This window comes from Heteronotia binoei, chromosome 15 (assembly GCF_032191835.1).
Source record: "Heteronotia binoei isolate CCM8104 ecotype False Entrance Well chromosome 15, APGP_CSIRO_Hbin_v1, whole genome shotgun sequence".
Lineage (NCBI taxonomy): Eukaryota > Metazoa > Chordata > Lepidosauria > Squamata > Gekkonidae > Heteronotia > Heteronotia binoei.
The window spans coordinates 42,359,881-42,387,467 of record NC_083237.1 but is presented as its reverse complement, the minus strand read 5'-3'; the positions used below and the strand labels follow the sequence as shown (position 1 = coordinate 42,387,467).

Sequence of the window (27,587 nt, the reverse complement as noted above, 5' to 3'; positions counted from 1 at the left end):
CAGATCGTATTATCCAATAAAGTTCCTTCCTGCTTTCTTTATGCAACTAGTGTCATCCAGTGTCAGGAAGGGAATGATGAAATGTACAATCTCATGCAGCTGGGCTTTAATTGCTCTGTTGTGAGACAAGGGAGAAAAGAGAGACAACCCAAGCATCTGCCTGGCCAGATAATATAAACCCTAACCACTCAAGGATCTTCTACTTCTGTTTTGCCTATCCGGAGTGCAAAATCAACTTAAAGAAAACAGGAAGATGGACAGAAATGCAGCTGGGAAGGTAAGCTGAGCCTCTCTATAGCATTAAAAACACTATTTGTCTATAACACTGCTCTTCTACTTGCTGTGTATATGATAATCAATCATGGACTTGTCTGTACAATGCTTCTGTGCCACTCCAATATAACACTCAGGCAGGTGAACAAGAGTCAGGACTGAAGCATTTCAGACCTCCAAAGTAAAAGACAATGGATTGGATCCTGCCTATTGTCCTGCTGGTGCTAAGGGAGGAAGAAATCCCTTTAGACCCCCCAACAAGGCAATGCTGGGGAATCATGGGACTTGCATTGGGCAAAAACATACACACACACAGGTGTGACAGGGGCTATAATAAAGAGAATTGAGCAAGATCTAGCACAAAAAAGCTGTCTGGATCCAATCCCTTGTCGTCTGAGAAAAAGGCAATGCCAGCCACTGTGCAGAAACTGGAATCAGTCTTTAAGTTAATTGCCCCTTTCTGGGATATTGGTTTTCCTAGGTGATGTTGCTGCATGCTATCTGCTGCTTACTACTTTGCCAGTAAAATTATATGCATTAATACAAATAGTAGATACATTTTAATGACATTGACAACCTACTAAGTCTGCATAGATGGCATGCTATCTTCTATTTGTTATCATTACACAGTGGTCCCTTTAATTGTTTTGCTATACTAGTTTGGCAACATAAGTGCATTTTTCTCATACCTGTTTTGTGCATATTGACAGGGGAAAATCCGGCTCTCTAAGAGCCTCTCAGCAGGTGAAAAAGAAGCTGTGGCTTATAGAAGAGAAGCAGTGAAAAAGGGGCTTGCCAAGCTTGGAATCTCAGCTGATGTGGTACAGTTTTTTTCATGTGTCTGCCTCAAAGGTCCTTTGCAACAAGACTGTGTGCCTGTGTAAAGTACTATCAAGTCACAGCCAATTTATAGCAATCCCATTCCACATGGTATCTTTTCCATGTTTACAAATGATCCCATGAGCTCATTCTAATTAGGAGGGAACATTCTTGCAGGATTTAGCATGTGTTTAAATAAAGCAATTGATATATTGACACATTGAAATGTAAAAAAAGACATTAAAAATGTGCCCAGATTCCAGCTTTTCCATCAAACAGTTCAATGTGTAAATGGAAATTTAAACTCTGAATGTAAAAAAGATGGGTTTTGCTCAGAAGTAGACTGATTGGTTTAGTGTTCTTTGCATTTGGCCTCAGTTCAAATATTAAATCCCCACTGCTATAAACACTCAAACACTGCCGAAGGCACTGGCAGAGACTGACCAAGAGAGAGATCTTGGGGTCGTGGTAGATAATTCACTGAAAATGTCAAGACAGTGTGTGTTTGCACTAAAAAAGGCCAATGCCATGCTGGGAATTATTAGGAAGAGAATTGAAAACAAATCAGCCAGTATCATAATGCCCCTGTATAAATCGATGGTGCGGTCTCATTTGGAGTACTGTGTGCAGTTCTGGTCGCCGCACCTCAAAAAGGATATTATAGCATTGGAGAAAGTCCAGAAAAGGGCAACTAGAATGATTAAAGGGCTGGAACACTTTCCCTATGAAGAAAGGTTGAAACGCTTGGGACTCTTTAGCTTGGAGAAACTTCGACTGCAGGGTGACATGATAGAGGTTTACAAGATAATGCATGGGATGGAGAAAGTAGAGAAAGAAGTACTTTTCTCCCTTTCTCACAATACAAGAACTCGTGGGCATTCGATGAAATTGCTGAGCAGACAGGTTAAAACGGATAAAAGGAAGTACTTCTTCACCCAAAGGGTGATTAACATGTGGAATTCACTGCCACAGGAGGTGGTGGCGGCCACAAGTATAGCCACCTTCAAGAGGGGTTTACATAAAAATATGGAGCAGAGGTCCATCAGTAGCTATTAGCCACAGTGTGTGTGTGTCTATATATATATATATATATATATATATATATATATATATATATATATATATATATATATATATATATATATATATATATATATATATATATATAAATTTTTTTGGCCCCTGTGTGACACAGAGTGTTGGACTGGATGGGCCATAGGCCTGATCTAACATGGCTTCTCTTATGTTCTTATGTAAGGCACAAATATCATTTCACACCAATGATGCTTGTACAATCCTAAATAACACAGCATGCTGGCTATTGAGCACCATCATATAGCAAGTATTGAAAGCACATTCAATCAGCCATCAAAAGAATGTCAGATAAAATTGGAATATTCAGAGGATTACTACGAAATATTATTATTTTGGGGAAATCATTCACTACACTCTAAATTATACAGAATTTAATCCAGAAGATCACAAATATTAACATCCTGTTTGCACCCAGGAAGAATTATCAGAACCACTGATCCCACAACAGCTAGAGCTGAACTGAAGCTATTTATAGGAGTTAGTGCTTCCAACTGTACCTATGATCTAAAGTCTGCAAACACTTACGTAAGGTCCTTGTCCTGTGTTCTGTGAAGCCTTGAGATGAAGCCTTTTAGACAGTGGAGAGGCCTGGGCAGCCAGATAATGCACTCTGCTGTCTGAGCAGAGCATCCACCTGGGCTTTCTGCATTCTCTGCCCCTAGGGTTCTTGGGTTGACCACTGGGTTCCAGACAAGAGGTTTGTCCCCTCGGTGGGTTCCTTGACATTCCCAGTGTCTGTGCATTACTTCCGCTCATGGGTCACCTGACCTTCTGGTTCATGGCTGGCTGCATGTCTTTTTATTGTTATTGTGATTCTTAAGCCAGATATACAAAAGGAAAAACACAAAAATACAACGTTTGGAGGATTTTGAAATACTTTTTAAAAAGCATTTAAAAAACAGTTTTAAATTTAATCTAAAATCCAGTAACTGAACCTTGGTGACTTCCATGGTGTCAACCTCCATGGGATCAGCCATTATGACATCTTCATCTTCCAAGGAGGACTCATCAGATCCAATCTTGACAGTTAACAAATTAACAGTGCCATCCTAAGCAGAGTTACTCCCATTGAAGTCCACAAGTTTAGAAAGATTTCACTGTTATTGCGGCATACATTTTCACAAACTGGATTCTCCTTTGTAAGATGTGACTTTCTTTTCATGCATCCAATGAAGGGGGCTCTGCCCTATGATGTCACAATAAATGCATTAATTTTTACTCTTTGTTAGCATTATTAATGCACATTCTAGTATATGTTCTAACTCAGCAACAATGTAATTCTACCCAAATTAATCCTGTTCTTTATTTTTGTTCGTTAAAATAACAAGATAGCATCACTTAGGAAATAATGGATGAAATTCAACCAGATTTATCCTTGTGAAAAAAGGAGGAGAGAGTTTCCTTTGCCCACCCAAAAAGGCTATGCTGCAGTCATGGGACTTAATATCTCCCAAGGTCCAATATAAAGATATGAGATTGTATCAAGCCACCTTTTTACTCAATTATGCCTAATTCTCCAGCTCCCATCCACATGGTTTTTGTCATGCAGGGCTCATGATCCTCAGCACAGCCTTTTTGAGGGGTTAAAGAGAACTCTATTTGCCATTTTTTTCACCAACAGAAAAGTTGGTTGAATCCAACCCATGATCAAATTAGTACTACAGCAATACTTTTATAGAAAGTAAATCTGCAAAGGTACATTTGTATGAGCAACTGTTTGTATATGATCAAAGTTGAATCCACATGTATAAATTGATGGTAAATATGATTTTGCTGCTTAATTCATTTCCATTTCAAGCTAAGATACGTTGTGGTTGAACACTATGGAATGTTATCCTTTTTCTTGACTGGAAATTACTAGACATTTGCCATATGTATTAAAAAGAAAGAGAACTTTGGGTTAACAGGTAGGACAGAGAATCCTTATTAAGTTATTTTTCTTTCCAACAGAACAAAATGCCCAATATTGCAATCCTGGGATCGGGGGGAGCTCTGCGGGCAATGATTGCCCTTTATGGGACACTGGTGGAGTTAAAGAAGAGCAATATATTGGACTGTATTACATATCTAGCTGGAGTGTCGGGTTCTACCTGGTAAGTACAGAATGCTGGAGGCGAGAATTGACATTTACTAAGAGCAGGGCTTTTTGTGAGCAGGAACTCGCAGGAATGCAGTTTCAGCTGGCTTGGTGTCAGGGTGTGCGTCTTAATATGCAAATGAGTCCCTGCTGGACTTTTTCTACAAAAAAGCCCTGCACAAAATAAGGTGATGTCAGGGTGTATGGCTGAATATGCAAATAAGTTCCTACTGGACTTTTTCTATGAAAAACCCTAAGAACATAGAATTATTTGTACAACTATATCAGACCATCTCACTCAGCATTCCATTTCCAACTGCACCCCACCCCCAAACATGGAATCTCCACTTAAAAACCATGTCCGCTTTTTTCTCCATGAATGTTGGCTGAAAAATTGGAAGGGGGTATGGCAGCCTTTGACTGAGTCCCTGAGATATGCTTCTGCATAAGGAATTGAACATAATGACACATCAATGTGATTCACTGGGGATAGTCTGCAGGGCTTTTTTATTTTTTTAGAAAAATCCCAGCAGGAACTCAGCTGCAGATTAGGTCACATCCCTTGATTCTTTTGAAGGAGATAACAAAAGTGTTCATTTGTTCATTAAAACAGAAAATCTTTTCTTGTTATTCAGAGGCTTAAATTGGTATCAACCTTTCAATTCCAGCACATAGTGAAGTTGTTAGAATGCTGGGGTAGCTTATGTGAGCCCTGGGTTACACATCCTCCTTTTGCCCTGGAAGCTTGCTGGGTGATCTTTAGCCAGTCCTTCTTTTTCAGCCTTACCTACTACACAGAGTTGTTGTGAGGGTAAATTTGAGTGCAAGAATGATGTACACCTCGCTTGACCTCCTTGGAGGAACAGTGGGATAAAAAAGAAGTAATAATTTCAACTCTGTGACAGACATTACTTTCATTTATAGACTGTATAAGACCAGCTTCTTTAAATCTGTTCTCTTTTGATGAATGATCTGAACTGAGGTTTACTTCCACAATCCATTGAGACGGTGCCAGCTGTCTTTTTTCATTAGCCCATATGGAGATTCTGCTCTGCTGCCATGGTCAACTGCATACCAGTGACATCAACACAGATCAATTTTTGGCAACTGGTCACTGCCATCCAAACCACATGAACTTTTGGCAGTCAATCAGTTGACTCAGCTCACAGTAGCAGGGCAGAAATCCAACACACACAAAAGCTGAGGCTGTCCCTGGGCTCAAAAGGTCATTTGATGAAGCGCCAATCCAAGTGCCCCAGCTTGCAGGCTTATATCAATTATGATATCTATAATCAAAGCCTATAATGTTAAGCGCATTTGTTCTGTTTCACTAAAAGGTGTATGTCATCCATCTACAAATATGATGACTGGCCACAGAAAATAGAGTCCTTGGAAAAACTTCAAGTTGATAAGCTTGCCCAAAACAAGTGGAGTGTGAAAGAGGGAACAGGAGCTGTAGCTGATGCTGCAGATGAAGAAAACTACTCTCTGACTGATTTTTGGTCCTATATAATTGTCCATCAGTTGCTAACAGAGGTGAGCAAGGAGCAAAAAGCACATCCCCAAACTCAGTGGGGTTAGAAAAAAAAAATTCCCTGAAGAATGGAAAGAAAATCCATATCTACGAACAGGGGTCATTTTGTAGAAAAAAATAGGTGGTGGAGCTCATTAGCATAACTCATTAGCATTTGCCCCTCCCCTCCACCAGCCAAAAGCAACCTGATGCAAGAAAGGAGAGGTGTGGACGAGCAAAGCCTGCTTGGGCTGGCTAGAGATCCAGCCAGCCCAAGCAGGCCTCGCTCACCTGGGGCTCTCCTGGGCTGCCCCCCCTCCCCCAGTCAAAAGACCAGCAAGCCACCCACTGCCCAAAATCACACAAGAAGTGGAGAAAAGGTGGTGTGGGCTTCTCCAGGGGTTAATGAGGGCTGTGGGGGATGTGGTAAAGCTCCTGGTGGCTGACTGGCTGCCCGCTCTCCTAATTCCAAGATTGTTATGCAGCTGCACCTACTATTAAATGGACAAGGTAGGTGGGGAGGAAGAGGGGGAGCCCTCAGAAAGGGTCAGCAGCTGTGCTCCTGTCAGCTCCTGCTGAATTCAAGGCCTGCTTACGAAAAATAGCAGGTTTGCCAGTCACGGCTGGCATCCAGTGGGATTCTGTGGAGGGAAGGGCATGGGAGGGTGCTGTCAGTTACCTCACCTGCGGCAAAACCCTAGAAATGCTGCCAAACCACATAGAATTTCTAGGAATTCCTAGAACAGTGTGATGTTACTTCCAGCCGCTAACTGATATCCAGAAAAAGCAACCAGACAATAATGCCTCCCAGGGGTTCTGTCTCAATCTCCCAAATGACTCCTTGGCTAAATATATATATCCATTTACCTAAAGTACTTAGCACTTTTTACTATACCTTCATTGCTACAAACCTGTGCAACAATGATACTTCTCGTAGCAGGGTCTTCTAGCATAACCTTGGCGCTCAAGAATATGATCTCTTATGTATTCTGGCATAGTCCTATTCTGTTGCTATGCAACTGTCTCCAAAATTGCAGAGGTAGGAACTTACCCTTATGGCACCTTCCAGCAAGGAAAAGAACAATTCAAAGTTGTTTATGAAGTAGCTTAAACAGATTCTAGTTAATCTACTTTTATCATTTATTTTAATTATCTTATTTAATTGCATTTTAAATAATTGTAATAGATTTTTATTTTTGTATTATTTCTATATTAGGTCCTGAGGATGTCTAGAATAGGGTTGCCAACTCTGGATTGGGAAATTCTTGGATATTTGGAGGGTGGAGTTTGAGGGGAAGGGACCTTAGCAGAGAATAACGCCATACAGCCCATCCCCCAAAGCAGTCATTTTCTTTAGGGGAGTTCATCTCTGCAGTCTCCAGATCAGCTGCAGTACTGGGAGATCTCTAGGCCCCATCTGCAGTTTTGCAACCCTAGAACAGAAAGGTGGGGTATTATGCAAGAAAATAAAAGGTGATGGTAGTCAGGGGCCTGAAGTTGGCTGGATATACCAATTAGCCTCTATAACATACCCCTCCAGAGGCTGGACTGAGAATGTTCCAGTTGGCTGAGAAACACACTTTACTCAATTAAATTAACTGAATCCATTCATTTTCAGTTGGATGAGGCTGAACTTTCTACACATAAAGTGCCTGCGGAAAGAGGGCGAGTTCCCTATCCTATCTATGCGGCTGTGGACAAAAACACCTACCATGAACAAAATGAAGGTAATATATTTAGACAGACGAGAACCAGCCTATTAAGGTTTTTTGCTAACCAATGGTGAATAGAGTAGAACCCAGTTATTATAATATTTACTGAATTTATTATATGCTATGTTCAAAGAGTTTGGGGCAAGTGATTACATTTGTCTGGTTTATCATACCAAGAAGCTGTGAAATAAAACCATTTTTTCCCCAGACAGATGAATGGAATCATGGATAATTGGTAGATCTGCGTATTTATGCAACAGCAATTATGATAATATTTGAGCAATGGGGTATGTGCAAAAGCATACCCTCTTCTGTAATGTTATGAAAAATGTACTATGTGTGCAAAGTGCCATCAAGCTGCAGCCGATTTATGGTGGCCCAGCAAGGGGCTTTCAAGGCAAGTGAGAAGCAAAGATGGGTTGTCGTTGCCTTTCTCTGCAGAGCTTTCCTTGATGAGCTCCCTGACCCCACTTATCTTCTGAGATATGATGAGATTGGGCTATACCATGTCACCTGTCCTGCTGGAAACTGTACAACCATCCTCAAATTCACCACAGACATTTCACCCACTTATGACTGACCATTAAGGGGACATCAGTCTCCAATTCTGACATATTTATTATCTATATTATCTCCTCACCCTCCACAGTTAAACTCAAACAGATGACAACCGTACACCAAGCTTGTTGTTCTTTTCATCTTTTAAAAACATTATCACTATTTTGCATGCTAATCTACTATCCACCCTCTATATGTAGAACTGCTATTTCTAATTACATTTCATTGTCTGAGGAAGTGTGCTTGCACATAGCAACTCACACCTTAAGTAAAACTCTGTTGGTCTTAAAGGTGCCACTGGACTCTAACTTTGTTCTGTTAACTCAGACCAACATGGCTGCCCAGCTTGATCTATCTTTGTGACTCTTCAAATTAGCTTTGGATTCTGTTTCAGGTGGAAGTGGGTGGCAGTTTTATCTGTACTTCACTTTGCTCATTCTTGCTTGCACACTTCTCATTAGCACTTTGTTCTTTCATTTTTTCCAGGCACCTGGTTTGAATTTACCCCACATGAAGTTGGAGTTCCTGGCCTAGGAGCATATGTAGACATCAGATACTTTGGGAGTGTATTCGAAAACTGCCAACTGAAAGAAGAGAAAGAGCAGAAAAACATCTGCTATCTACAGGGTACATCATTTGCAACTTGCTTCTAGATAGGCTGGAACTCTGAGCATGCCAAACCCATATACATGTTTTGGCAAGATAATCGGGATCTGTATTTTGCCAGATTAGCCCATATGTATGTGGAAAGCATCTGCTTGTGAGCAGATGCTTTCCACATACATATGGTCTAATATTTGGCTTAGATCCAATTAAATTTTCTGTTGGTGGAGGGGAAGGGAGGAGGTCCTTTTTGACAACTCAGAAAGGCTGTACTGGTGATCCTGTGATCTGCATAGATCAAAGTCAAATAGGCTGGGACTGTAGGAAGGAGGAGAATCTGATAAGATTGAATGAAAATGCTGGCTGGAGTCCGGGGCTTCTGGCAGGGCCTACTGCCACTGCCCCCCCCACCCCCACCCCAGTCTCCTCTGCCATCCACCTGCTTATTTGCAAATGCTCCACCTCCTGTGCTCCTGGCTTTTCAGCTGCTGCCATAGAACAGTGCACAGGTGATACAAGCAGTGCTCCCGATGGTCACAGCAGTGGCCCTCCCAGCTGCACTCACCACTCACTGTTGTTGGAAATGGTGCACAAGTGGCTGTTGAGAGTGGACAGGAAAAAAAGATGTGAGCAGGGGTCCTAAAAGGGGACAGAAAAGTTGAGGGAAACCCTGGTAATCTTTTTCCAAGGCCCCTCAAAACTTGGAATATATCCATAATTCTCACATTGTATCAGATTCAGCATAACAGATTCAGTCATGGGGCTTAGATATGACATAAGCTTTCTGTCTAAAGCATAAGTTAGATTTTATTTTCCCCACTTTAGACACTGAATGCCATTTTAAGTACAAAACTGACTTGTTCAGTCACACCTAGGTTTCAGGTACTTATATTGACAGCTGAAAGTTTGGATCCAGCCAGCTTTAACCCAGTGTATCTCAAGAATGCAAAGTATGTTTCAAAATTATAAACTCTGATCCTTCAGTGCAGGCAGGTGAATGAGAAAAGCTATTGATGCCATTTTTTCTTTATTTACAGGTTTATGGGGAAGTGCCCTTGGCAGTGAGAAAGAAATTATTGAGTCTATAACAGGTACTGCTTCTCTGTGTCAAAGGCAAAAGTCAGAGGCTATGAGACAATATCAGTCAGGAAGGATTTCTGGAACCTATATGTGTGTGTGTGTGTGTGTATATATATATATATATATATATATATATATATATATATATATATATATATATATACACACACACACACACACAAACACACAAACAAATACAGCTTTACACATAAAGCTAAAAGTTAATCCCCTTTGAAGGCACCAGTCATTTCTGACTCTGGAATAACGTCACATCGCTATATTTTCATGGCAGATGTTTTGCAGGGTGGTTTGCCATTGCCTTCCCCAGTCATCTACACTTTCCCCCCAGCAAGCCGGGTACTCATTTTACTGACCTTGGAAGGATGGAAGGCTAAGTCAACCTTGAGTCAGCTATCTGAACCCAGATTCTGCTGGGATCGAATTTAGGCCATGAGCAGAGCTTGGACTCCAATACTGCAGCTCAGGGCTTTTTTTGAGCAGGAATGCACAAGAACGCAGTTTCGGTTGGCTTGGAGTCAGGGGTGTGACTTAATATGCAAATGAGTTCCTGCTGGGCTTTTTCTACCAAAAAAGCCCTGCTGTAGCTTTACCACTCTGCACCACAGGGCTTTATACATACATACATGCAAACACAATCAGGCTTCTGTGTTTATATTATATTTCTGGATCTGCAGGAAAAAACTCGCATCAAGTATCCAAATTGTCATGATGAACTCTGACAATACTGGACATCTTCTAGGCATCTACTTCCTCAAAACAAACTAGCAGCAAGTTGATCGCACCACCTGCTTTACCAGCAGTGTAAAGATTTGGTAATATGAACCCTTGCTTGTTGTAAAGACCAGGGTATTGTGGTGGTGAGGATACTGAGCACTGAACTGAGAAGTCATGGGTTCCATTCTTACAGCTTTTAACATATTGGCCGTTTTCCCACTTACCTTACCCCGGAGCGAAGTCCCTCTTCACCACGCTGCGTCTGCGCGGATTTCGCACAAACTGCTTTTTGGCGGTTTACATTTGCGACGCAAAAGCCCCGGGACTACGTGGCTCTTCCTGGTGCTGCGCAGCAGTTTGTGCGAAATCCGCGCAGACGCAGCGCGGTGAAGAGGGACGTCGCTCCTGGGTAAGGTAAGTGGGAAAACAGCCATTGATTAGTTTTAAGAAAGAGATTACCACAGAGGCTTCAGTGATAATTATTCTGTTTAGGATTATAGGGCAGTTGAATAGACTGCTGGCAGGATTTGTGTACAGCATATTGGACAATTAAGCTACTTGGTAATAAAGGGGTCTGTGATAACTGAAACATGTTTTGGCCAAAGCCCGAAGGGAGAATTCAGTAATTTAAATGGTATGTTCACTGGCATTATATTTCTTGTAATTTTGCTGTTGCCGTATAGGAAACACAGGTCCCCATACCTATGAATGTATGTATTTCTCTTTTCAGATTCCATAGGTTTATTTCCAAACCAGAACAGATCGAGAGCTAGAGATGATGAAACTTGGGGCAAGTCATTAATATCTTCCTTCTCTCATTCAGATTTATTTTCTCTACTGTATGACATCTTGGTCATCTCCATAAACTCTTACTTATGGAAGTGAGGTGTTCCACAGGTGGAAGGCCACCTATACCGGTGGAAGTCTTCTTGCATCAGATGAAGGGTTTATTATTGGAGAAAGAGAAGCTTTTGATCTAACTCAGTTGTCTAGAGCTTACCTATATCTCAGGGAACTGAGTTAATTGCACCTCAACTTGGATTCCGATAGTGTTAAAAATGACTATCTTCAGGCACATTTTTTTAAAATGTTATGCTGGGGATAACTATAGCTAGTCTTCCATGGGTCTTACCTTTTCCCATCTCAAGGCTCTGTGTTGAATCCAACCAGTTTTTCTGGGTGTGAAACTGAAGGGTCTCCTTGAACTACCAAAAAAAAGCTATATTGGGGATCACCAGAACTGCATACACAAAAGCCATGTGGGATGGGGTCTGTAGTAAAGTGAGGAATTGTGCAAGATTAGGTAAAAAACCTTACTGTTATTCAACCCTCTACGTACTATATCCTGTATTTAAACTCTTCAAAACCATTATAGCACCAGTATTTAATATAGCAATATTTTGAAGTGACGTTGTGGTATCTTGGCATTACTTCAAAATTTTATGTGGTACAGCTTGAAAACAAAGAATCCCATACAAAGTTAAAAACATATTTACACCTAATAGCTCCAACAGAAGAGGAAGTCTCTGTGCAACAAAGGAATGCTTCATAGCAGAACAGAAATTTGGGATCTAACCATTATACATTGGGATAGCTTTCATCAAATTTGCTGGATTGGTGACTGATGAGATTATTGGCCTGATACATCGATTTCAGTGTATTGTAGACAGAATTATTATTTTACAATGGTTAATAAAGATAAGATGAAAGCAGGCCAGTATTTGTAATCCTGTTTCCTGCTGTTTTTCACTTTCAAGATTTTCAGGTTGTTAGCACATTCTACCAAGCCTATCAGTGTGTTGTGGAGCTACACTTGCGTGTAGTAGATGGCAAAGAAGTGGATGCACTTTTTGACCGCCTTGAAAAGCTCCTGAACAGTAAGTGGACTTTGGACACAAATTTTCCTTGCTTTGTAATGGAGAAAAGAATGCTCTAATATAAAAGTATTCCTGGACATCAAGGCTAAATCCCTGGGGCTGTTTTTAAGGTTGTAGCACCAACAGTGGATCAGTAGACAACACACTTTAGGGCTTCTTCTACACAACCCTTCTTTTGGTATGAGTCATCTCTTCAAATTCTACTAGTAGTTAGTCTCCCACTTTGTTTTGAAAAAATCAGCACATCATCAAAGATTTGGTCAGTTGTGCTTAATCAGCATGTTCAAGAACACGTTGAGTCAGCCCATTGGTCAACTGAGCTCTGTATTGTCTATTATGATTCTCAGTGGTTCACAGATCTTTCTGGTAGACAAAGGTCTATCCTGTTGATAGCTTCTATTTGTGGCGTTTTCAGGAGATGCCACCATCTACATGTACAGCAGGTGCTGTACCACTAAGTCAAAGCCTATTCCTTTTGAAAGTTTCCCAAATGTTATGTCTTGCATGTAACAGCAAATTATATACTTTCAGGTTATGCACATTTACATTTGACTTTTTTTTCTCCTCTTTGTTCTTCTAAAAAAAATTCACCCCATCATTTTGCACATTTGTAATATATAATATTTATAACTTGTTCTGGCATTGGCTTCGCATTAAAAGAACTGATCATATATAATTGTTCCCTCATTTAGAATGGCATGTTTGGTGTCCACTAGAACTTGTTTTTCTTTGTAGTAATTTATTCCTAGTGAAATGGCCTCCTAGAGATGATGGGGCATGGGACACTACTTTTAGAAGCTATTAAGAGGCACTGTGGCTCCATTTTATTTGGGATGGGTTTAAATGGAGTTTAAGATGCAGACATTTTCTTGGGTAGGAGGTTCCATGAAGTTTCATTGTATTTTGTGTGTGTTGTAATTGGAATTGTAAGCTGATGTAGTGGGTTGCAAAGGGGGACCTGCATCAACAAAACCCTTAGTTGTTTGTACAGCATTTTGGGGAAGGGGATGAAGTTTGGCATCTCTCAGCACAGTACAGGCAGGGATTTTTTTTTAAAAGGCTGCCTGGCAGATATCACAGGCTAAGCTTGGAGCCAGAGTAAGAGCTGATCAAATATGAATAGCTGCAGGCTGCCCAGTTGCATCCAGCGCATAAAGTAAGATTATATCTGAGGAAGCAGTTTATCAGCTAGTTTAACCCAAGTTTGGTTGTCTCATGTCTTCATTTTGCAGGGTGTGTGTGCATGTCAGTATAATTCTAAAACTTCCATACACAGAGAAACCCCCCCCCCCCCACTATTCTGTGTGTCTATGTGCAGACAAAACCTGAAAATTCATCCTCTTTCATTTCTTTTAACTGTATTGCCTTTGCTACCTGCAAGACCTAGTTTTGTATTCTGCCTTAATCCATTGTAACAATTCATCTTTTACAAAGCCCCCAAGACCACCAAAAGCTATGAAATGGTCCGAAAGATGCGCAAGACCTGGTCTTCTTCAGATGCAACAAAAAGAAAGAATGACTGTATTGGGCTGGGCAAAACTTTGGAGTCAGATTTTGGAGGCAAGTAGCATACTGTCCCTACATTTTTTTTCAAGAACCAGCTCTTCTCAAAGAACAAGCAAGAGTGGTGTGACTTCAAAATAGCCTGTTGTGGTACCAAATGATTTTCATTTCCTTTTACTGATAAACCAGTCCTGAAAAATGAAATATGAATATTGTCTTCAAGATTTTATGTATCTCACTTTTCTTATTCTTTGTTGCTTTATGAAATCAAAGTAGTGGAAATTATTCTGGGCAAGCCCTTGAAAGTCATTAAAGGTTATTTATTTATTTATTTATTTTCATTCATTAGACTTATATCCCACCCTTAATCAACATTGGCATAACAATCATAGTCTATCACTTTCCCTGTGTGGGGCATTACTCATTTATTTAGGGGATTTTTTTATGCTGCCTCTCCTGACTCCTCCTTCAGGTGGCTTACAATGAATGCCTTAACTAATCAATTAAAAAACCCGAGCAAACCTTAAAACAGGAACATAAAAATAACATAGAACTGGCCTCAGACCTGAAGAAGATCAGTGAAAAATCTGAACTTGGATCTGGGTGTCCCCAAGCCAAGCCCCTATTCTGAACTTCTTATTTTTTTCCCCTATAAGATAAAGTAGTGGACAAGGTTGTGGAGAAACCTATGAAAGTAACTAAAGGTAAATTGCTGAAATTAATATTGCCTTTTTCTTGTGCTTCAATATTTTTGGTTGATAGAGAATTATATTTGGATCTGATCGCCTTATTTTTTCTTGTTTTTTTTTCTAATTTTTTAAACTTTAAGATAAAGTAGTAGACACAATTGTGAACAAGCCTATGGAAACAATTAAATGTAAGTTGCTGAAATTAATATTGCCTTCATACTGTGCTTCAATATTTTTGGTTGATAGATAATTATATTTGGATAAGATAAACTACTGAAAAAACCAATGGATGTAGTTAAAGGCATTTACTAAAATCAACATTCTCATATTGGCTTTTAATTTCTTTGGGTGGACTTAAATTTGGGAGTCTTGTATTCCAATCTCTCTTATTGGTTTCTTTTTTCCCCCTCTTTAAGATAAAGTAGTGGACAAACCTATGAAAGTAATGAAAGGTAAGTTACTGAAATTAATATGTCCATATTGACTTTTCATTTATTGTGCCCCCCCCCCAGAAGGAAGGAAGAGTTGGACACAAGAGTTTGGGTATTAAAGGGCCACTTTCTTTATTTATTACAATAACACAAGGGCTATAACATAACAGGCAGCATGGCAGGGCCAGGGGATGAAATACCCCTCCCCTGCCACATGATGGGCGAGCCACCCAGCCCCTAGGTCTGGCCAAAATGCACGACTCATACCCAGGCGGCCTAGCGAAGGGTATGCCCTGGAGTTCCAACCCCCAACAGCATGGCTAGTGGACGAATCAATCCATGCAAACCCAAGGCAGTCTGCTTCATCACTCAACCGTCCCGCATGGTCCAGGAATGATTTAGTGAGACCCCTTGCCCCAAAAACTGGGGTGCTACAAGTGCTCACCAAGCTGCATAATGGAAATTTAGGCCAAAACCCAGCCACCATGAAGCCCAGCCTCTGCTTAAGCAGCTGCACCGACTAAAAGTCTAACACTTCCTTAAGCCCGAGTTTCAAATCCTCTAAAAAGGCATCATTACCCTTGTTCGACAGATGTACGCCATCATTCCTATATAAATCAGCACAATCAGCCCGGATCCCAGGGTGAGGAAGAAAGTGACCCAAACCCCCCTCGAGGGCTTTTTTAATTTCCAAATTGGCTTTGCGGTGAGCTTTCTCAACCACCCATGGGTCCCAAGCCGCATGCCATACCCGGCGTGGGATCATGGCTGACCACATGATCAAAGCCTGCGGCCAACGCCTCTTGATGACTCTAAAGTCATCTTTGGCCTGTAACACAAGGGCTTTTTCCTTGAGCAGCCCTAAATCATTACCACCCAGATGTATCACCACAACATGTGGTGGCAACACGTGCACATCTTCAAACAAGAGGGGCAATAGGCCTGACCAATGGAGACCTTGCTGTCCATGCCATTCAATGGTGGCCCACTTTCTGAGCCCCAGCTGTGACCTGGCCGATGTCCTCCTGGCCCGATGGGCAGCCCAAAACACGAAGCTGTGTTCACATATGAGGACGTGTCATCTTTCTGCATGGACCACAGCACCTGAGAAAAGAAGAAACGATGAATAGCATAGCCCTAATAACGCCATGCCAATTACTGCAGTGCAAAAGGGCAAACATAGCCCTTATAGGCTGAGGAGCGCCACCTACCCAGCTTCTGAATGGAAGGTGGGGAATACCCTAGGGTAGCCGCAGTAGATGCTGCTCCTGTACGGAAGGAATGGGTGCCAAACTTAACTCCCGACAGGCCCAGCATAGCCAAGGACTTGCACGTCACAGTCCAAAACTGATACTTCATCAAGGGACTACAGTCCCCGTGACGGAACAAAAAGCCGTCACCAAAACCACGAGCAACCATGTAGCTTGTTAAAGCCACTACAGGACAGATCTCGACATCAGAACAGGAACCCAAACTAATAGTGCCCCCCTGTTACAGCTGATCGGTCTTGAAACGACGAACTGTAACATATACAGATCCGCGAGCCAGAAGAAGGTCTTAGACCATCAAGGCCCTCCCTGAAACATCCCGTTTGGCCTGACCCACTAGCTCACTCACCCGAAGGGCCCTGAAGAATGCCGTAAGAGAGGCGGCGTGAAAGAGCAGCATTTCATACTCCGACACACACACCTGACCCCATACTGATTGTGGCCTTCCATGGCTGCGACCGGACAATAATTCCAGCGTAAATAATAAACCCGGGCACCCAATTTGCCCAAGTCCTATCCACTTTACGCTTTTTAATTTTTTCCTTTTCCCGGTCATCCAAATCTTCTTTGTCCTTTTTCTCTAGCTCCCTATAGAGCAAAGAAAATAGGTCCATAAACTCCCCTTTCAGTATCTTATCCTTAGTAGCCGGCAACAAGTGATCAACAAGAGATAAGGCCAGATCACCAAAAGGTAAAGCCTTAGCTGGCACAGCAGAATATGGTGGACCCCAAGGATAAGAAACCCCCCAGCCACCATATGGTGTTCCAGACGCTCCTGGGAACTGGCCGGGCAGGCCTTCCCATGGATCCCAAGGGCCAGCCAGGTTAATACCCCAAGCTCAAGGCTGGGGATTAGTAAAAGCTGCAGGCTGGCTATTGGCAACCAGCCCCAAGGTGGCAGACTGCCCCCACGGCCCCCAGGGCCAAGCTGAGTTTGTGTTGTGCAAACTCACCCCTACCCAACTGCCAACTCTGCACGGCATCCACGTCTGGCACCTCCGCTGGAAGAAGGGGCACACCCTCCATTTTGTCCGTAGAAGACCTGCTTTCAAGGGAAGACAAGCGGTTAAGAATTTCTTCCTGGAAGCACTTCTTAGCAGCCCACATCTGCCTTAGAGACCAGATCACCCAATAAAACCATCTTCTTCCTACACGAACCCTTCAAGGCTGCTATTCTGTCTAAAACAGACTGCTCAAAGAAGCCATCCTCCTCATCAGATGAGGAAGGCAAAGGTGCTGAACACTTAGGCACAGGCCGCTGCAGTCTCGGCGCAGGGTTTTTGCCCTTAGATTTGCCCTGTCCTTTAGGCATGGCTAATCAAGGCAGTAAAATCCGTTAACAAGCTTGCTTTACAGGCGCAAGCAGCAATTAACCAAACTCCAGGCACCCAAGGCTGCCCTAGAGCGGCTGCCTAATAAAGCACAACCCAAGCCTCCACTAAAATGGCCGCCCAGGATCTAAAATGGCTGCCAACTTTCCCCGTCAACAGGGAAAGAAAAGCTAACAGCCAGACCCACTCAAAATGGCTGCCAACTTGCCCCGGCAACAGGGAAAGAAAAGCTAACAGCCAGACCCACTCAAAATGGCCACCAACTTGCCCCGGCAACAGGGAAAGAAAAGCTAACACCAGACCCACTCAAAATGGCCACCAACTTGCCCCGGCAACAGGGGAAGAAAAGCTAACATCAGAACCATTCACAATGGGAAAGAAGAATCTGTACCCAAAAATGGCCACTAATTTGCCCCGGCAACAGAAAGTAAAAGTACCAAAGGCTGCCAGGTGGCCCAGTGCAAGGACTCTCCCCCACAATGACTAAATCTCAACACCCCCGTCACCCCCAAAGCTCACCCACAGGGACATGAAGGGGTTCCCTTCCTCTTTCTTTTCTTTTTTTTATAAAAAACGGTGTTGGGGGGGCTGCCACCAATGGAGGCAACACAACGTCCCCAACAGCTCCCTTTAAACAAGACCACCTACACCTCCCTGCAAGCAAAGAAATGGCCGGTGTGTATTGGGGGGGGGGGGGGGGGGTGAGATCGCAAAAAATGTCAGCCGTGTAAACACTATGCGGCCAACACCAAACCGCCGCTTTGAATCCCATCAAGCTCCACTCTGCTTTCCTCGCCGCTGCGGCTCCAAACAGGTGCGAAATCCAACCCCCGGCCTCGTGCAACGCAGGAGTGAACGACCCACGCTCAGCCCTGCTCGAACATGAGCGAAGACTTCACAGAGGGAGCAGAGCCTGCCTCTAGGCATGCCTGCTCTGCCCCCACTTTGGGGATGGAGCCAGGAGACATTGTGGTGGAGCCGGGAGACATTGGGATGGAACCAGGAGACATTGAGGTGGAGCCAGGAGCAAAGTTGTGCCAAGCATAATTGAACTCCAAAGGGAGTTCTGGCCATCACATTTATAGGGACCACACAACTTTTAAATACCTTCCCTCCATTGGAAATAATGAAAGATAGGGGCACCTTTTTTGGGGGCTCATAGAATTGGATCCCCTGGGCCAATCCCTTTGAAACTTGGAGGGTATTTTGAGGAGATGCATTGGATGCTCTGTTAAAAATTTGGTGCCTCTACCTAAAAAAAGCCCACCAAAGTCCTTCAATTCTCCATTTTACCCTATGGGAATTGATCTCCATAGGGAATAATGCTCAGCAAACATTTCCCTCCCCCACCATCCTCTGCTTTCGGATGACCCTAAACCGGGGGATCCCCTGCCCCACCTGGGAATTGGCAACGCTAATGCTGCTAGCCAATGGGCTAGCTTTTTTTTAGCCCATTCTTTGAAAGTGAAGGGAATAGTTTGATGTAGATCACTCATTTAATTAACAAAACTTAGTTTAACTTGCACATTTTTTTTTCTTGTGTCTTCATCGAGGGAGGTACAAATGAGCTGTTCTACACTGCTGCTTGTTGAAATAGGAAACCTGCCCTGTGAAGTGAAGTCACATTGTTTGTTTCCCAATACAGATGGCAGTCAAGCAGTCTCTTCTGGAAGCAAAGAAGGTGATCAGCTGACTCCAAGGGGAAAACCTCCCTCAGAAAAACCAACAGAAAAGCCAACAGAAGGTTAGATTACTATTGGGCACTGCTGTAATACCTTCAATGGGATTATGCAATGTAAGTGTATGTAGAATGGCAGTCGTAAAATGAGTTGGCTATAACAACATGGCTGCAGGTGTTGTTTTGGGTTTGTTCTCTCGGCTTAGGGTTCTCTGCTGGCCAATATCCTGCCTTCTCAGGATTTCTTTCACAATGGATGCAGAACATACAAACCATCAAGGACTTCAGGGATGGAAGAAAAAATAAAATAAAAAAGGGTAGTTTTATATTCAAAGCAATCGGCCCTGGAAAAGAGTAGAGATAATCACAGGGATTCCTCACAGACCTTCTATGTCCTTAAAAATTAGGGTTGCCAGTTCCACCTCAGGAAATATCTGGGGACTTTAGAGGTGGTGCCAGGAGACTGTGGAGGTGGAGCCAGGAGTAAGGTTGTGACAAGTACAATTGAACTCCAAAACAAAGTTGTAGGTCTGATTGGAAAACGCCTGCAGACGTTGGGGGTAGATCCAGGAGATGGCAGAGTTTGGGGAGGGGCCTCAGCATGTTCACAATACCATAGAGTCCGCCCATCAAAGAAGCCATTTTCTCCAGGGGACTGATCAAAGCCACCAAGTAATACACCATCTTTCAGTTTACAAAAATATATTACAAGGATTGTGTACAACACATAATAAACAATGCAATAATGATAGAGGCTGGCGGTCCTGGGGCCTTTTAAAGCAAGAGAAACCCCAAGGGGGCCAAAAACTCTGTCCCCAAATGAATAGATATAAGTCCAAACTTGGAAACAGTCCAACTGAAATTCATAAGGTGGGAGCTCCTGAGGAACGTAGCTTCAACACAGCTGCTTTCTTTAAAAGACATCTCTAGATTTTAATGACGTTTCAATTCCTTCTTCAGTTTAATGGCTCAATTATTCAGGAACCCCATTCTACATTCTCTAATCACAGCATTAAGCTTCTCATTTCAGTGTGAAAATTGTGCTCTTTCCCGATGTTCACACTGAAATGAGAAGCTTAATGGGGTTTCTGTTACTTTAAAAGGCCCTAGCACCACTATTGTATTGTTTATTATGTGTTGTACATAGGGTTGCCAAGTCCAATTCAAGAAATATCTGGGGGCTTTGGGGGTGGAGCCAGGAGACTTTGGGGGTGGAGCCAGGAGACATTGGGGTGGAGCCAGGAACAAGAGTGTGACAAGCATAATTGAACTCCAAGGAGTTCTGGCCATCACATTTAAAGGGACAGCACACCTTTTAAAATGCCTTTCTTCCATAGGAAATAAAGAAGGATAGGGGCACCATCTTTTGGGGCTTATAGAATTGGACCCCCTGGTCCAATCGTTTTGAAACTTAGGGGGGTATTTTGGGGAGAGGGGGATCCCCTGCCCCCGCCTGGGGATTGGTAACCCTGTGGGAAAGGGTGTATCTTTTTTTCTTCCCGCCTTTTCTCCTCCAGCGCTTGCCAAGGGAAGCCAAGGGGGGCGACCCAATGCTCCCCTCCCCTTGCTCTTTTGCAACCCACACACAGCCCCCATCGCCCACCCCCTTCCTCCTCTTCCAAGCTGAAAAGGGCAGCTTGTCCTTTAAATCTGAAACCCCGCCTCGGGCAGGCGGCCATGAGGAAGAGCGAGAGAGCAAAGCGAGAAAGATCATGTTGGGCAAGCTGCTGCTGGTTGCAAAAAAAAAAAACCAGGACCGGGTGGAGGAGGAGGAGGGGGGGCAGCCCCACAACAGGCCCAAGAGCAACGCCCCCTCGGGCATTGCACCCCACACACACTGCTGCAATGCCATCTCTGCCTCCCCCCCCCCCCGCCGCTCCATGCAAACAAACGGAAAAAAACACGCCTGCCTTCCTCCGGCATTGCAAAGGCGCGAACCGCCGAGGAGGGCGCTTCTTTCCCCCCCTGCCTCTTTTTTTGCAATGCTCTTTTTTTCTTTCTTGCTGTACCCACCTATTTCCTCAGGCCCCGGGGAGGGTGGGAAAAGGGGGTTGCAAAGCTCGGCCCTGTTGCGAGGAGGAGGAGGCACGTTTGGCTGCCTCTGCTTTGAGTGGGGGACAGGTTGCGCCAGGAGGCTGTCTCCTCCCACTCCCAGGTCAAGGCGAGGCGCTGGCAGCGTCAGCCAACCTTCCCTCCCACCCCTAACCTTCCCTCCCACCCCCACCCCCGGCCTGGAGCCGGGGAAAGAGGTGGCGGCGGCGGCCCGCTGTGCTGCTGCCGCCTCTTCTCACCTTCACCTTAGCTGCTGCTCCTCCGAGACAGGCTCAGCAGCCTCCAAAGGACCCGGACTCGAGGCTCACCACGCTCCTTGGCGCCGCTGCTCCTCCCCTCCCCCCGCTTCCATTTTTTTGGAGAGCGGGAAAAGAGGCTGTGAATCCGGGGGTCCCCAGCCAGGGTGGGAGGTTTGGGAAGCCTAGTTGTACACAATCCTCATATTTTTGCAAACTGAAAGACGGTGCATTATTTGGTGGCTTTGATCAGTCTACTAATTACATCACGTGCCCTTCAAGCAGCACATTTTCTCCAGGGGAGCTGCCCTCTGCCAGCTCAAGATCAGTTGTAAAAGTGGGAGATCGCCAGGCCCAACCTGGAGAATGGCAACCCTAGTGGTGTCAGCTTTTCAAGATACAGCTCCATAGTACAAGCAAAAGTAACCTAAGGCAAACTAATAACAACCCCTAGGGGAAAAATGGCCCCCAAAACAGAATCCTTCTGTTGACTTGTGGAGATTTAAGATCAGATCAACAAGACAGGCCATATTTTATTGTGGTAAATAAAACAAGAAGCTGAATTTGAATGCAGATCCTCATTCTGTTATGAAGCTCATGAGGTAACCGTGAGCTAGTCACAATTTCACAAGGTTGCAGTGGAGATAAAATGGGGGAAGAACCAAGTATGTACCCTGAGCTGCTTGGAGGATAGGTGGCATTAAAAAGCATAGATAAACAGTAGACAGTCAGCCATATTTCTGATGAAGGGAGTTTTGACTCTCAAAAGCTTATACCCTGGAAATCTTGTTGATCCTTCAGGCGCTCCTGGATTCAAATCTAGCTCTTCCACTGCAGACCAACAAGACCATCTGCATGAAAAAAATTATTCTCAAAACCAGGGGTCATTTTGTAGAAAAATAGGTGGTGGAGCACATCCAGGTATTGTTATGCAGCCGCACCTACTAGTCAATGGACAAGGAGGTGGAACTCTCAGAGGGAGGAGGTGGAACTCTCAGAATGGTTCAGGAGCTGTGCTCCTGTGAGCTCCCACTGAATCTGAGGCCTGCTCAAAACTTTTTTTTTTTATAGTTTCTGATACTGGAAATGCAGAATATTGTCTTTCAGAAGCTGAAACCTAGTTTGGAGCTGTAGATTTCAGACTCTGATTTGTGGAATTCTCTTTTCTCATTTGTAGCGGCCAATGTTGGCTTTAAGTTCTTACGATTTGTCAACGTGGTGAGAAAGACTTATTCCTGCCTTTTGTCGTGGACATGGGGGACTGTCAACAACTTCTTGTATAAATGCTGTGAGCATACATTGCATCTATGTTGATACTGTTGTACTCCTGGGCTGAAGGTGGATGTTCCATAGGCCATCGGGATTTTATTTCTTGGTGTCATATTTATTAAAAACAATGATATCCTGCTTTTCCCTTTGTGGCTTGAGGCAGCTTACAATTTGTCCCATTAAACCCACAATAATTGAGCAAATCATGAAGCTGTCTTATATTGAATCAGATTCTTTATCCATCAAGGCCAGTATTGTCTACTTGGACTGGCAGCAGCTCTCTCAGACAGAAATCTTTCACATGGTCTACTGCTAGTTAAGAGGTGGCCAAACTTGAGAACATAAGAGCCACATAGAATAAAAGTTTGAGAGATGCAAGAAATGAAAATCAAATGTTTGAAAGCAGGCGGAAGGAAGGAAGGAAGGAAGGAAGGAAGGAAGGAAGGAAGGAAGGAAGGAAGGAAGGAAGGAAGGAAGGAAGGAAGGAAGGAAGGAAGGAAGATATATGGGGAAGGGAGAAGTGGGAAAAAAGCAACTTTAAATGCATTCTCCAAGTCACCAGATGGCTTGGCTAAGTGAATTAAAGAGACAAATGCATTCTCCTAGCCAGACAATTGACTGGTGGGGGCTTCAAGAGCCACACAATACATGTGAAAGAGCCATATGTAGCTCCTGAGCCGCAGTTTGGCCACCACTATACTAGTTCCTTTAACTGGCAACGCTACGGATTGAACCAGGAACCTTCTGCATGCCAAGTTGATGCTCTATGACTGTTCCATAGCGCCTCCCAAATAATTTTAATGACATTTCACAGAAAATTCCTTCAATTATAAAAGCTCATTAAATGTCCCTCCCAAACAGCATGGCCTTATAGTACTTTCTAAAAATGTTACCTCCTTAGGGTGCCCCTTAGAATACAGGGGACAATACTTAAACACAATAGACTCATGTGATTTTATACTAAATCTCTGTTTCCTTTAATATTGTTAGCTTCTGTTAATTCTCCTGCCTTGACGGAGGAACCGGTCCTCAATCTGATTGATGCTGGTTTGGCCATAAACACTGCTTACCCACTTATGTTGCACCCTGAGAGAAATGTCAAGCTCTTCCTCTCTTTTGATTTCAGCTCTGGGGATCCTTTTGAGGTAAGCCAAGCTGATGAAAGAGTAGATGTAAGGGATGCTATCAAGCACCTTAGCCCTGTTGGTTCAATTCTCCCAAGGTTTGTTTTGATTTTGCTTCTCCTATGCATAGACCAAAGCAGTGCATATTTTTATACCAGTTTCATGCTACATGCTGAATTATTCCTGTAAAATGTACTTACTTTCATGCTCATTTCTGTTTAAACTGCTTGTACTGAATGATGTATATATTTGTCAACATAGAAATAAGGTTGAATTGAACAAATTAAAAACACAATTAAAAAAGAATGGAACAAAAAGGATCACAGTGATAGCATCAAACCCCTCAAAGAATTGTGGTTATTCTCTCTTCATTTCCTCATTGTCTCTCTTCAGTACTGCATATACAGTATTCCATCTATATAAATGGTATTTTGTATAAAACAAAATAGGCTGGCCCCTGTTCCTAAGGTGTCTGCAATAATCAAACACTGAGAAGAGAGACAATGAGGAAATGAAGATAGAATAACCATAATTCTAGCATTATAGCCCTATATGGGATATTGGCTTCATTGGGGATGGGGGCTGAAGAAGACGAATTGCAGATTTATACCCCACCCTTCTCTCTGAATCAGAGACTCAGAGTTGCTTACAATCTCCGTTAACTTCTTCCCCTACAACAGACACCCTGTGAGGTGGGTGGGGCTGAGAGAGCTTTCACAGAAGCTGCCCTTTCAAGGACAACTCCTATGAGAGCTATGGCTAACCCAAGGCCATTCCAGCAGCTGCAAGTGGAGGAGTGGGGAATTAAACCTGGCTCTCCCAAATAAGAGTCCATGCTTTTAACCACTACACCAGACTGGCAACACAATGTAGTAGCAGCATCAGCAGAGGCTGTTGAGTTGGATAAAACCTGCTTTTTCTCTTAATCTCGCCTACTTCTCCTCATTATGCAGCCTCTATCCCATATAGCTTTTTGTCCATGAGAGGTCCCACAATCCCTAATATAGACTTTTAGGGTGGTCAAATGAGATCATTCCTCCCTTTCTCACCAGTGATTGAATCCCACCATACTAAGCAGACATCTACCCTTCTAAGCCCATTGACTGCAGTGGAAATAGAAGGGTGTTATTCTGCTTAAGATTTCATTGTTCCAAGAGTCATTATTCAGAGACTTACTAAACCTTTGAATATGGAGGTTCCTTTTAGTCACCATGGCTAGTAGCCACTGATGGACTATGAATTCTCTAATCCCATTTAAAGCCATCTGTGTTCTTGGCCATCACTTCACCCGCTGGCAGTGAATTCCATCATTTAGTTACTGAATAAAGAAGAGTTTCCTTTTGTTCATCCTGACCCTGTTGCTCATCAACTTCATTAGGTGCCCCTGAGTTTTGGGGGAGAGGGACATGAGGTAGTGCACTGTTGTTTTATAAGGTCCCTTTCTGACTTGGTATTAGCAGTAGGTGCCCCATATGCTCCTTTCTGCACTAATCTGCATATATCAAAAATGTCTGATCCCAGAGGAGGAGCTTTCAGCACAGATCTACATTCTGATTAAGTACACAGGACTGATGGTAGGTGTGATGGCCTCCTATTTAACCTTGATCTTCTGGCATTCCTTAAGCAGTAGGGGGATGGAGTCCTCCTATATCACCTGCTAGTTCAGCGTTATAGGAAGAGTTCCTAAATGCAGCATAAGAAGCATCTTAATTCACTGATATGTGGATTTGGCAGTTTCCTCATGAAACTGAGACTGCCTTCCTCCTTTTTTTTGTTTGTTCAGACCCTCAAAAAAACCATTAACTACTGTGAAAAACTAAGAATCCCATTTCCCAGAATTGATGAAAAAGAACTGAATGACACAGAGAATCCAAGAGACTGCTACATCTTCAGAGGAGATAATGGCGTAACGGTCATGCATTTCCCACTGTTCAATGAAGTGAACTGCCCAGGTAACTTGTGAAGAGGGTTGATACAGAGCATTTTGAATTGACTGGATTTGGTGGGGTGATTGCAGACCAAACGTGCACGTGAAAGTTATGATTGTGGGATGAGCCTCCATGTGAAAGGATGGAGAGAATAGTCCTAAGCTCCACTTTTGGTTATGTCTTTAGGAAGGGGGAAAGATCAGTAGTGGAGGCAAGTAGTGGTTACAAGCACTGTGCTTATTGGCACAGAACAGTCAACTAAGAGAACAGACCACAACAAGACCTCAGTAACACTAACTCCTCCTCCAGTTACGGTCATAAGACGTCAGCTTCTCCTTTCTGGGATTTATCCTTAAAATAATAAAGGTAAAGGTAGTCCCCTGTGCAAGCACCGAGTCATTACTGATCCATGGAGTGACGTCACATCATGACATTTTCTTGGTAGACTTTTTGTTATGGGATGGTTTGCCATCACCTTCCCCAGTCATCTATACTTTACCCCCAGAAAGCTGAGTACTCATTATATCAACCTAAGAAGGATGGAAGGGTTGAGTCAACTTTGAGGTTTGTACCTGAACCCAGATTCCACCAGAATCAAACTCGGGTTGTGAGCAGAGCTTGGACTGCAGTACTGCAGTTTACCACTCTGTGCTGTGGGGCTTTTTTCTTTAAAGCAATAGTACTAATATATTGCACCTTCAAAATGGCAGAGCTAAGTTTTTCTTTTCTTTTTGGCAATAATGTGCTTATTTCTCTTTTGACAGCTGAATCAAGGTGCTTTGAGCATTATACTACAGCTTAGGTGAGGGGAATAGAGGGTTGCCAGGCTATGGGGGTCTCATAGGATATTGTCATCCCCTGATTGATTCTGTTCCAATACTACAGAGGGGCTAGGATCACAGTGAGCAGCATTGGGGTAGGGGTGTTGCAGTCTCCCTGCCCATTGCCACCCCATTTGCTGCCACGTCCAGAATGTAGGCACCCTTTGGCGCCATGTGGAAGGCATCTCAGATTAATTTCCAAGTAAATGCATTAAGGAGAGCTAAATTTGTGAGATCCACAATAATCCCAGATTATTTTACATCCTCATTTTTAGGGAAAATTAAAGAATACAGTGACCAATTTTCCACCTTCAAAAGGAACTATAGCCGTGAAGAAATCGAAAAGCTCATAATTGCAGCCAAGATAAATATCATCAACGTTAAGCAGAAGATTGAGGAAGAGATCAAGCGTACTATGGGTTCACAACGTGCTTAAACAAATCACTTCCAATTTAACTAATGCTTTAAAGGCTGGTTTTTACAATAAGGAGGTGGGGGCAGTCAGTTGGTTTTCCTTTTGTGTTATTTTTTAAACCATAGCATACCTCCAATCATTTCCTGTGTGGTTCAGTATACAGCATGCATTGGGCAATCACAGTCATAAGGAAGTTCAATGATCAAAGAGGCTGGGGGGAAATGTCACTGTAAACACTGGAAATTGTTGCAGGCCATATCTTTGACCAATCAGTTCATGGATTGTAACAGGGACGCTGCTATGCCATGTTATATGTAAAATATACACAGGGCGTTTTCGCACTCACCTTCAAGTGGCGCGACCACCCTCTTCACGCCGGAGGATCTGCAGGGATTTCGCATAAGAAGCGCCGGAGCAGCCAAAAGAGCCAGAAAGTTCCGTCGCGAAACCCGCTCAAACGGAAACCGCCAAGAAGCAGGAAAACGTTTGAGCGGCTTTTG

The 27,587-nt window shown here is 43.2% G+C and overlaps 1 protein-coding gene across 1 annotated transcript; it reads left to right on the top strand.

The window, feature by feature from the left end:
* The first annotated feature begins 19 nt into the window (after positions 1–19).
* On the top strand, positions 20–27,115 carry LOC132583588 (cytosolic phospholipase A2 gamma-like). Its single transcript, XM_060255212.1, has 16 exons — positions 20–277; positions 984–1,094; positions 4,138–4,280; positions 5,602–5,800; positions 7,396–7,504; positions 8,534–8,674; positions 9,688–9,741; positions 11,196–11,255; positions 12,223–12,342; positions 13,777–13,902; positions 14,951–14,986; positions 19,210–19,308; positions 22,672–22,818; positions 23,790–23,944; positions 25,707–25,875; positions 26,948–27,115. Exons 1-16 carry the CDS (start codon positions 254–256, stop codon positions 27,106–27,108), a joined length of 1,854 nt encoding a protein of 617 aa, XP_060111195.1. The 5' UTR covers positions 20–253; the 3' UTR covers positions 27,109–27,115.
* The last annotated feature ends 472 nt before the right edge of the window (positions 27,116–27,587 follow it).